Raw genomic sequence first — 12,716 nt, 5'->3', positions numbered from 1 at the left:
GTAAGGTTAGACAGCATATCAACCCTACTGAGTATGTACATGTAAGGTTAGACAGCATATCAACTCTATTATGTATGTACATATAAGGTTAGACAGCATATCAAACCTATTATGCATGTACATGTAAGGTTAGACAGCATATCAACCCTATTATGTATGTACATGTAAGGTTAGACAGCATATCAACCCTATTATGTATGTACATGTAAGGTTAGACATCATATGAACCCTATTATGTATGTACATGTAAGGTTAGACAGCATATCAACCCTATTATGTATGTACATGTAAGGTTAGACAGCATATCAACCCTATTATGTATGTACATGTAAGGTTAGACAGCATATCAACCCTATTATGTATGTACATATAAGGTTAGACAGCACATCAACACAATATTAGCTATACAGTGGTGAGCAAATGCCAGTCAGCGAAACTACAAATGCAAAACATTTCAAAATCCAAATGCAAAGTAAATGTATACCTGGAGACAATAGACAAAAGGTAATGATGTTGCAGGAACTCCAGAAAATAAAACATGTTATAATCACTATTTTTTTTCAAATACAGGATAAACATTCTTCTATATCTCCTCTTTTAAAATGTTCAAAACCTTCTCATGTGAAAAGCAGAAGCAGAGAGAGAGACAGAGAGAAAGCACCATAAGGATAAAGGATATATTTCAGTCTCTTGTTCCTTGGTTATTTTGGCTATTTCCTATTCATTTTTTTCAAATAAAATAAAACAGGGTCCATGCTAGGCATTGATTTGTGGGGGGAAATGTTGCCCTAAAACCAGTCATTTTGGCCAAACAGGCCCAACAAGTTAAGTTTATTTGCCTTACCATGCACTTTGGTGTTAGTTTTCCCATCAAAAGCAGAGGTAGAAAGTTAAAAAAAAGATCCTGTATGCTTTGTAATCATTAATCTCAAGATCGTATACACCAGATAGTACATTGCTATTAGCAGAAATCCAGCCAAAATTTCACACATGATCCTTGAAAAAATGTGAAAATTAAATTAAAGTTGGTAGTGATTATGACTATATATCAGGTAAATTACTAATTCAATTAATCATTTTATTCAATATTTTACCCAATAAAGATTGAGAAGATGACTTCAACTAAGAAAACTGTTGCCTAGTTTTGAATGTTACATATTTTTGAGGTTGCCAAACTATATCATGCAGGAAATGTGAGAAAGCATATGAGAAAAGGTTTAATATTTTCATCAAGATTTAATGTTGTTGTTGTTGTTGTTGTTGTTGTGGGCTTTAACACCATTTTTCAACACACGATAGGCTATATATGGCGGCCAGTATTAATGGTGGAGGAAGAACCTGGGAAAACCCCGGAAAGAACCACCGACCCACGAGAAGCTACTGGCAAGCTTTCTCACATACCCACATTGGCTGAATCTTGGACTCGAACCGATGCAGGCAGAGGTGAGATGGCAGTGATCCGTAACGAACAGCGCTTTAGACCACTCAGCCACTCGGGGCCCCTCAAGATTTAATAGTATTTCATCAGTTTTTTAATCACCTGTTATGAAGAATATGCACAAACAGAAATTCAAAGGGACTATTTTGAACATTATAAATGCTGAACTTTCTACATTTATTTATCAACTTAGCCCTATTCTGGCTGGAAAGAGAAATCATTTCGCTCAAATATCAGAGTCCAGCATGGACTCTGTCAAAAGAACAGAGAAATAAAAATTTAACTGAGTGAAAGAAAACTAAAAGCAGCAATCTATATTTCCTGAATCACCTTTATCAATGAAAGCATCAAAAGAGTTGTCTTCATAGCAACTTCCTGTGGTCTTTGTAAGTGTTGAGTAGATGTAACTTATAAGGATCACAAGTAAGGGGATTAAAAAAATCCACATCCTCAGGTATCACCATTATTGACAAGATATCATAGCAGTGATTCACACAATCTGAAACAAATAATGATATTTAGTATTCATGTCAAATGCAAACTAGAACAGAAATATAATTTTTTACTATGCCACTGAATGTCTGGTCTGTTACACAATGACATGTTGTGCCAAGCTCTCTGACTAAAAGAATTACTGCAAACCTCAGAGTTCTCTGTAGGCCTTTGACACTGGGAATCCAAGATGCTCATTCTCCATAAATTGGGAGTTTGGGGGGTCCAAGTGATCAAAATGGAAACCATCAGCCAGCTTAAAAGAATGACATTCAAAGAAAACCAATATAAATCTAATCGACTATTCTGATTACTTCATTTATTTAAAGGTTTCACTTAATATTCTACAATTTTGCATATAACAATATGTCATTTCTGTTCAAGCATAATCTTTCTTGTCAATTAGGCACTTTTCCTTGTCAATCAGACACTTTTCCTATCATATTAATCAGATTTTGTTCATCTACAGGATTCAGTTTCATAAAACTGAGGGTCCTGAGCTAGTTACTGAGGGTTTCAAGGTAGAAATTTTCACTCTGAATATAACAAAACATTATTCTGTTCAAGCATTATCTCTCATGTCAATTAAGGACCCTTTTTTTCTCATGTACTGTTCAAGAAATTTTGTATATCAACTGGATCCAGTTTCAGAAAAATGAGGGTCCATCTGCTAGTTACCAAGGGTCCAAAGTTTCACTTTATCTTCTCCATTTTTTAAATATAACAATACATTATTTCTGCTCATGCATTACCTTTCTTGCTGATTAGAGACTCTTTTCATCACAAACTATTTAGGACAATTTTTACACCTGCAGGATTTAGTTTCTGAAATCTGAGGGTCCTGGGCTAGTCACTGTGGATCCAAAGGATGCACATTCACAGAAAACTGAGGTTCCTGTGCTAGTTACTGAGAATCCAACTATTCACAATCATAGAAAACTGAGGATCCTGGTCTAGTTACTGAGAATCCAAAGGATGCACATTCAAAGAAATCTGAGGGTTCTGTGAGAGTTACTGAGGATCAAAGGATGCAAATTCAAAGAAATCTGAGGGTCCTGGACTAGTTACTGAGGATCCAAAAGATGCACATTCATAGAAAACTAATGTTCCCATGCTAGTTACTGAGGATCCAACTATGCACATTCATAGAAAACTGAGGATCCTGGGCTAGTTACTGAGGATCCAACTATGCACATTCATAGAAAACTTAAAATCCTGGGCTAGTTACTGAGGATCCAAAGGATGCACATTCATTAAAAAAACTGAGGTTCCCGTGCTAGCTACTGAGGATCCAAGTATGCACATTCATAGAAAACTGAGCATCAAAGATCAGCATTTTAAAGTTCAGGATGCACTTAGAGCACTTACAATGTGCCTCTGGAGTCTAATGGTCTGACACATGGATGGCCTGTACTCAAAAACATGCATACATTCAATACTCAATGATTTCATTAATTTTCATACAAAATTATGTTAAATTTTCACTATCAGCCCAAAATAAGAGGAAAAAAATGTTCAAAAGAAATGTTAAAAAATGATGATGGAACTCATCATATATGTATAATTCTGCAAGCAATAGTTCATGCAAAGTGCCAATGAGACTGATACCCCACCAAGTACCACCATCTACTTCTCACTCCAGCTTACTGATCTAAAAGAACAATTAAAGAAAATCACTTGACAGAGCTATCTGTATCATTATGAAAATGGCCAAATGTTACCCATAAGCTGGAGTCCAGCTATACAGAAAACTGTTCTGAGATTTTGAAAACTAGTAAGTGGGATATGATGTGTAGTCCTTTAAGAAGGGTTCTCTCTACAGAGAGCTCTGATAAACATTATGCAGTTCTTATTAATGAAGGGCCCAGTGTATGTGAAGTGAATTGAAAAAAATACAGCTTTTCTGCATTATTCTGTAGAATCAATCTTGAAGCTGAATTTAGGCAAGAGTAAAAGGAAGGGATTGTGTGATGCAATCAAAGAAACTTCACATTTGTACAAGAACCCCAAGTGGGCCTGATATCATTCACCTGGCTTACATAAGTTTACTATTTCACCAAGCTGGATTACATAATATTTGTAAGAACACAATTTCTGTAAAGTATCTCCCAAACTTTACATAGTCTATAATTTACCTATTTTAGTAAATTCTTTCTGTAGATAAAGGCTAAACTAATGTGCTTAGTCTCATGTTCATATTCAAATTAACCTAAGATTTGTACAAGTTTACAGACAATGATTTAATGTGGACTACAATCACATGGCTTTCATAGAAATTAAAGTTATACAACATAGGTTGTTTTGTTTTTGTATAATAACCATAGGTTTCTTTACTTCTGGTAATTAAATATGGAAGCGTTTCTGCAGAAAAGCATATTGTGGTATTGTTTATTTATAATACAAGCTAAAAGTACAAAACATTCATTTCAAATAATTTGTGAATATTGGCACTGAATATAAGAAATGTCATAAAATAACGCACAATGCATGTGATAATATATACATAACAAAGATTTTAACATGGTACTACTAGCATCTGTCAAATTCAGTTTCAACAAACATTAAACAAGCTTCCAAATATTTAAGAATTTCAAATGTATTTAAGTTTTTTTAAAAATTACACAAACTATGATCTATTTCAAGCACAATAAATATTTGAAAAAATAATACCTTGCAAACAAGTATCTTTAATTGTTTAAAGAAATTCACATAGTTTATACTAGCCTGTGATTGTATGGTCCCTAAAAATTCAATGCATGTCATAATGTTTTTCCACAGGTACTATCTTTTTGTCCACTCACGTTGTTTGGTTATAATAATGTCTCAAGACTGTAATGATTATTATTTTAAAACTAACCTCATAGCCAACTATTTTATTTAATTAAAGTACTACTTGTTGTACATCTATTTTAAATGTTTTCTTCAGTTATAAATTAAACATTCAATTTAATACCTAAGGTTTATTATTTTCCTAATTTTTTTATATAATTGTTCTACTGAAACATATGCATTTTGTATTCTAAACATTTCTTAAATCTGGTTTACATTTGTCTGCATGGGGAAGAACTCTAAGCAACCACCAAACTGTGGTTTTCAACAGTCAATGATTTACTTCCCTTGCTTTTCTTTAGAGAGGGAGAGAGAGTGTGGGTGTGTGTGTATGTGTGTGTGTGATTTAGATTTTTAATGTAGCTTTAACAATTTTAGTCATATGCAACATCCTTCTTTTCTTGTGTTATGTATATCTATATCATGTGTTTAACTTTTATCCATGACTGTAGGCTTTACTTTAAGCGAAGGGTAATTTGTAAATGAATGTTTAGATAGCTAACATTCATCCATACTTACGGGTTGCACTTTAAGATAATGGTAATTTTTAAATATGTTGACGTGACATTTTACCTTAGAATGTTCTGGAAGTGAAGCTGTGGCCCACTTTCTGGTCATTATTCATTCCTATTTTAATATCAGTCAAGCGGAATCTCTTTTAGCTGTGTTCAGCTATTTATTTTGGGAAGAATTATTTAAATTATTCAATAAGATTACAAAGTGCTAAAAACTACTTTGTGATTATTGTGGACTAATTCAAAGACATTCTGGAGTATACCATTGTAATACATCAAGACTATTGGAACATGAGCACATTCAAGATTACTGAAATTCATATGGAACATTCTAAACTTTAGGACTTGTGATAGAACATTTAGGATGATTTGGGATTTAATTCACAATACTGTAAGTTTTTCTTAAATTTTCACTTTGTAACTTAGAGACAACCATTTCACGTACTCATAAAGCAACTTTGTCAACAGAAACTGATCATTTTGCCAATGAGTCCATCACTTGTTCTTTCCTCTCCTATTCAGTGTTATATAAACAAAGTAATTAAGTTTATTTTCAAAAGATTTTAGTAAATCTGAAATTTTGGGGTTTTGGTTCGCTGACAATAAGACACATTGCATTCATCATTGGAAGCAGATGGTCCAAGTTCAGTCAATACAGACAATTTTGCTTCTTGAAAATGACAGACAACAATGACTTTTATAGTTTTTGCTCTTTGACAAAAAAATTAAGCTCTACTGTTCTTGCTTGGAACTTGCATTCTTCTTGACACATAATGCTTTGTATTTCTCACTGTCTCAATCTGCTGCTGGACCTGATGGAGAAGGATAAATATTGTTCGTGAAGCTTAAGATTGCATTTGTCATTTCTAACATAAACTCCAGAAGAATTGACTGGTATTCAGTTTTCTTTAAAAAATGCTAAAGAAGGGAATGCATTCAAGTGCAAACCAATATGACAATGTAAAAAGGTCACATTCAGCTGGTGTCTATATAAAAACAATGGAAATTATTTAAAATTGTTTACTTGCACAAAAGCAAGTTTCAACTCAAAACTGAAAATTTGCAAATAAAGGTCATTTGTTTTGTATTCCTTAAGCAAAACAATACACCTATAAGGACAAAGTGTGTCTGAGACATGGATGCATGACTTAATGCTGTCCATTTCAAATGTACTGAGAGAAAATGGACAAACATATATCTCATTCAGCCCCGATCCCGTCTGTAGGTGTGATCCGGTTTCTGCATTCATTGGCCGATCCTGCCTGTAGTCGTGAATTGTTTACTGCATTCAATGGCCGATCCCGTCTCCAGGCATGATGAATGTGTGTTAGATACAACGTCTCTGATTGGTTGGAAATGGTTTATTCCAAGAACTAAACAACTATTAAACCAATCAGAAATGATTTTACTTTCATTTGTGGAAATTTGAATTGTTCTGAAGCAAAAGGCTAAAGTTTGAGAGCAGTTTAACTACACATGTTCTGTTCATGAAAAATCGTAAATGATGGCAGACGGAAGAGTGATTTTTGATGAGAGCAAAAATGTGGAGTTTCTTGGGTTTGATCTCAAAAATATTGAGCAAGCTGAGGAAAGATATGTTCAGCAGTTGAATATTTTGTGAGATTTAGATTTGGACATAGAAGTTTCTGAGATTGAATCGTCCAAAGATGATGATGCTGACAGCGATGATGACGGAGTTCTTGCGGATAAACGTTGCACATAAGTTTGTAAATACTGGATAAATAATTGTGAAAGACTTCGACAAATAGGGAAAAAATTATATCAATGTGTCGACAAATTCATTTGAAATAAATGGTGGAAATTTAGTGGATTTTTTTGGATATAAGAAGAGAAATTAAGGTAAGAGTGAATGCATGTGCACAATGTTTTCAAACAGGTAAAAACTACGGGGCACAAGCAGCTAGACACAACAAGGAATTAAACAACTTTGGGGCAAAATTATTTTGGGTCTTAACTGGAATAGGTAAAAAAAACTTGGTTTCCAAGTATCATTATATATATATGATTTTGTTGAACATCAATGAAATAACGAGGCAACCACACTACATCCGAGTCCTAAAATGTTATAGTACAAGTCACATGGGTCATCTATGAGCATTTACTAATTTTAAATTAAATATAAATTGTTCTTTTAAAATGTAACACTAATTTTCTTTAACCAAATTCAATTCTATCCTGATTACTAATATAGTCAATGTTGAACGCCCACACGACCCGTGTAACTTGTACTATAGACGCTGATCAAGGTAGTTATGTTGCGGTGTGGGGGACCTCATCCATCCTTCTCAATGTATAAGCTAAGTCGAAGTAAGTAGTGTTAAACGTCTACACGGATATGTATGTAAGATGGCTAAGATGGGTAGACTCAAACAACATAAATATTAGGTAGACGTCTTTCATTGTAGGACTAAATCCAAGTCTTCATCTTATAACGATATCTCCATGGTTTATGTCGGCAAAAGAAAAAACAACTGAAATTTATTAAAAAGTAGAGTTTGACAAAATATACACTCCAAACTAATAATCAGCTAAATACGTATTGGAATTACGTCTGCAACCATAGTCTATTTACTTGATTGTTTTTACCATAGGCCGAACGTGGAAGGGGAGTTTCATAGCCGGTTCATTTCAAGCGTTTCTGTTACGTCGATGTCTCAAGCATTTTCATTGTCAAATGTAAGCTTATCGTATGAAATATGAAATTTCATCCATTTAAAAGATTCAGATAACTTCTCTAGCGGGAAATATGACATTATACCGAGATATACAGCTTAAAATGTTTTACGCACGCAGTAAAGGATCTGCTAGAATATTCAGCTTCGACGGTGCCTAAGACACATTTATAGAGGACTTGGAAAGTCTCAGATCTATCTGTACCTTCCAGTTCAGGAATTTCTAGACATACCACTCCAAAAAAGATAGAAGTCGGCAATGTCTCCCCCTTACGGTCGGTCAGAAATATTGATTTCTTGATAAGTATATATATATATATATATATATATATATATATATATATATATATGTATATACACACACGAGCCACTGTGCAATTCATTTAACTTTCTTGGGGAGGGGTGTGCCTTGTACTTTCTTGTAAACCAACATTTTATTTTTTAGTCTTAAGATTATTGATACTTTGTAATGGTTATAATACTTTCTTTGTTCTATATATATAGTTTTTTCATCAGAGCCTTTTTTAATAATAATAATAATGAGGACTTTGTATAGCGCCTAATCTTTAGAAGTTCTAAGCACTTTACAACATTAGACAACACATATAAGATAAAAAACATATAATAATATTATTACAAAAACAAACACCATGAAATAAGAAAAACATTAAAAAAATAAAAAAACATGCCAGAGGGCCAGAAATTATTTCAAAATGTAAATGGCCAGTCCCCAAGAATCAGATGTTAACCATTGTTTTGTTGATTCGTAGAGGAAAATGGTGCATAGAACCATTTACTACATGATTGTTATTTTATTTTTTACACTTGTTCATTATGAACACAACTTGTCAGTCATTTATTATGTAGAGTCCCTGCTTGATTGAAATAGATGGCAAGGTGAGGTCTCTAACAAGCAAGCATCTAGCTGAGTAATATTTCATAAAAGGGAGAAGATGGTTCAAAATTTAGAATGTTCCAAAAATGTGCTTATAAGGAGCATTATTTATTATTAATGTTAATACTTATACCTATTATTAATGTTGATTGACATATAAATGAAAGAAATAACAAACAATAAATACAACTGAAAAAGCTCTAGATAATTCAGGATCATTAGTAATTTCCCATACTCAGACCATTAATATCTTAATAGTTTGACATTTTTGACAATATCACACTGTCTTCATCAGAACAATGTTGATCACATGACACAAAATGGAACTGTTGGTTAGCGACAAAGACATATCAGAAATCAAGGTGAGACCTAACAACATCAATAAATAAGATTAACATTTTAAAACTGGAAGAAAGAACAAATTATATCTGAAACATTATATCACTGTCTCTACCCCCTGCTGAAAATATCTGGAAGCTATATGGGTAACCTAAAATTCACAAGAAGGATGCCCCTTTCTGACCCATAGTATCTAGTCTGGGCACTGTACAGTATACTTTAGCCAAATATCTGTATGGTCTTTAGTGAGCAAAACCATAACATAAAAAGTGTACACTTCATCCAAAAGATCAGGGGACCTAAAGGCACCACTATGTAGAAAATTTGTCTCTTATGATGTATCAGCAATTTTCACAAGTATTCCAGTGGATAAATCTACCAGTGTGATCAGAGAAAACTTAGAGGCAGACAGTGCTCTGAAATCTAATGTGACCTCTTGTTATGTTTTATCTGTGTTTATGTAACTCAGAGATCTCGGAAACGCTTAATTACGCGTATTTGGACGCTAATTTTTGATCTGGGACACAGAAAATCACTGAGGCAGGAGTCCTCCATACACATGTAATAGGTGTGCGGCAAAATTCAAAGACTTGCCAGTCCTGCTTCAGCCACCTGCTTTGTGGGAAAATGTGTTGATCAGTTAGCTGTGCAGATATTTACAATGACAGAATTCAGTGACTGAAAGACCCCGTGATATATACATGTTGCCATTTTATAAGAGTACATCAAAAAGAACATGAGGCAATAGCTGGGCGGCTAGTTCAAAGGCTTTGACTGGCGACCGAGTGGGAAAATGTACTGATATTTACAGTGATTGAATTCAGAGGCAGAAAGACCCAGAGGTGTATATGTGCTCATTTATAAAAGTACATCAAATAAACAACTTTAGCTTTCGTTATTGTGTTCATTTCCGAATGTAGCGGAATAAGCAGTGCACATGACCTCAGAATCGAGACATGTTGAGGCTTAGACAAAATGCCATTCGTAAGTGGGTGACAAGTCGCCTAAAAATGTAAACTTCGCCTTCTTCTGTTAGGAAAGCAAAAACGACATCGCCCTGTGATTATTTAAGAGGTACATTGACTGACCATACCATATTTCTTTTAATGCCCCTCGCCTTAGCCCGGTTAGTTCTAGTGTTGTAGTGAAATGTATTCATCAAGGCATCAGTAGCTAGGCCTAGTTTTTATATCAATTACGTTGACAAACTCTTGCCCATTAACAAACATTATGTTTTGATAGGTGATTGACCATTAACTCTTTTCTGAGTAAGGTAGCAACTATCAATTTCCTGCATGCTATCCTTTGATGATAAAACATACAGACTTGTGTTTTAAGATCAGAATCGGTGATCTGGATATATATTAACTGCCTTTTATACACTATTTCATCATAAAATTAGTTTGAAACTGTAAGTGAACCAGTAGGCCTAACGGGAAATAATGGCGGACTTCGCTAAGTATGGGATGTACCAGTTTATTAAATTGTCTGTTTTCTTAAATCATCGGTCAGATATATTCAGAAAAAATATACAGATCATTGAAACCAAAGCCTAGGTATTATTTTATTAAAGATTTAATTTTAAAATGCAAATTATGGAGGTCCGAAACGTATGGGACAATGCTATGTTGTGGAATTCGCGAGATGAGCTTTAAGGTCTAAGCTGTTTTCTGACTTGACACATATTTGCGAAAATACGGGAAAAAACAGCAAATCAGATACTATTTATTTGCCTAAAATTACTACAAGCATGTATACAAATAAATAAACCATAAATTTTCAATCCTGTCAATGGACTGTTGTAATGAAGCTATATTAAAGTGAGTGATTACATTACGAAAACCTCTCCATCTAAAAATAGATGCACTCATGTCTGTGTTGATTCTGTAGGAAAGAAGGGACTTCAACTTTTGATGGAGGGACTCCTATTTTTACCAAAATGGGAGTCCTGGACTCATAGTGTTAAAATCCTAGCGAGACCTCTGTAACTCATGGTACATGATTTTATCTAAGTTTTATTCATGGCTGTAAATTATAGTGATTTCCTATTATCTATAGTCAGACCATGCCAACATGGCTAGGTTCTGTTTTAGGAATATTTATTTTGTTTATCTGTATTTTTCTCTCTCTGTAATTAGTGTCACAAAAGGCAAGACATATCAGTCAAAATATTTAACATCATCCATCAAAACAACAGTTATTACTTATTAATCATTTAAAGGTTTTGGATCTAACATTACCATTTGCTATTGCTTTCCAGCATTTCAGGCAGAATAGTTGCCCCAGTGCCTGTCATACCGCCTAAAAGTGCTTTGAAAGTGAGGGAACTTCATAAAATTTCTCAAGTTAAAATCTTAACATCTCCCATCTCCGGCAATAGAATACCTTCCATGACATGAATACAGTGTCAACTCTCATGTCTCTTTTCTGTTCTTTGAGAAATGTAAAACAGTTTAAACATAGTATTTTGTACTTTTGATCAACTTTTGTGTGAATTGAATGATTAATATCATGTATGTCAGCAATTAGTTTCAATCAGTGAGATTCATGCTGAAAATTTATACATAAAGCTCGAATAAGTGACTGAAATTCCATGTATGCATACTAAACAATGGAAAATTATTACTCTTTTGAAGTTTTTAAGTTGGTTGCCAATAAAAGTAAACAAGTTTATTTTTGTATTTGTTTCAGTAAAAATAGAAGACAGGACACTTTCCTTGATATCCAACACCCATTTTCAATAAGTTTGATGAGTATTTCTTTTGCTTTATCTTGTTAGACTCAAAGATTTAGTAAAACAGCTGTTTTAGTGAATGTTGAAAACATTCTGAATTTTGACAACTGTACAACTTCTCTGTATTTTCCCAACACTTGGCCCTGTTCTGGCAGGAAAGAAAACTCACTTTGCCCAAAACTTCCAGTCCAGCATAGACCCTGATTACCGTGGATGAACTGTAATCAAATGTAATGATGTTTGCTTTGGGAAATACATATATGCATATGGTTGGGGCATGAATTTCCAAGGTATTTGCCAACTTTTGCTCCAGAATCTTTGATTATTTGGTGTACTATAACTGGGTTGTAATGTGAATTTTCCATTCCTGTTCTTGCTCATTTGCTGTAGTTTTTACCCATTATCCACAGGTATATTCTTATTTAATTTAAATTATGCTCTCTATTTAAAATTGTTTATTTAAAATTAAGCTTTACTTGAGTTCATGGTGAATTATACAATATATACCCATCTTTTTCTAGACCAGGGGTTTCAAAAATGTGCCCCATGGGCTGCACACGACTCACCAAGCCATATCCTGTGGCCTCCCAAAATGATTGGCATCACTAGGTGTTATGAGAGATAACAGGTGGTATGCCCTTGGGCCATCGAAAATGCCCTTATGTGGCCCTCAGGGTAGTTTGAGTTTGAGACCCCTGTTCTAGACAGTGTAATAGTTTCATCATAAGTGCTATTAGTTTAGAGTACTTCCTCGTTGTAACTCTGTTCATAGGAACCATAC

At 34.0% G+C, this 12,716-nt stretch overlaps 1 protein-coding gene across 2 annotated transcripts in view; it reads right to left on the bottom strand.

Annotated features, from left to right (window-relative positions):
- Nucleotides 1-8,031, bottom strand: part of LOC149777582 (NADPH oxidoreductase A-like) — a 50,947-nt gene extending 42,916 nt beyond the window's left edge. Inside the window, exons 1-2 of one of the 2 annotated variants that reach the window (XM_089942200.1) lie at nucleotides 7,868-8,031; nucleotides 1,769-1,937 (exon numbers count right to left, since the gene is read on the bottom strand). In XM_089942200.1, the coding sequence (XP_089798326.1) occupies nucleotides 1,769-1,886 (118 nt within the window). In that variant the 5' untranslated portion in view covers nucleotides 1,887-1,937; nucleotides 7,868-8,031. The remainder of the gene's footprint in view (nucleotides 1-1,768; nucleotides 1,938-7,867) is intronic. The other variant, XM_089942199.1, reaches the window with a different exon arrangement.
- Between the last annotated feature and the right edge of the window lie 4,685 nt (nucleotides 8,032-12,716).

Source organism: Sinohyriopsis cumingii, chromosome 18, assembly GCF_028554795.1.
Source record: "Sinohyriopsis cumingii isolate HCF-2022 chromosome 18, ASM2855479v2, whole genome shotgun sequence".
NCBI lineage: Eukaryota > Metazoa > Mollusca > Bivalvia > Unionida > Unionidae > Sinohyriopsis > Sinohyriopsis cumingii.
Note: the sequence above shows the minus strand (reverse complement) of the source record. Positions and strands in the feature narration are given on the sequence as shown.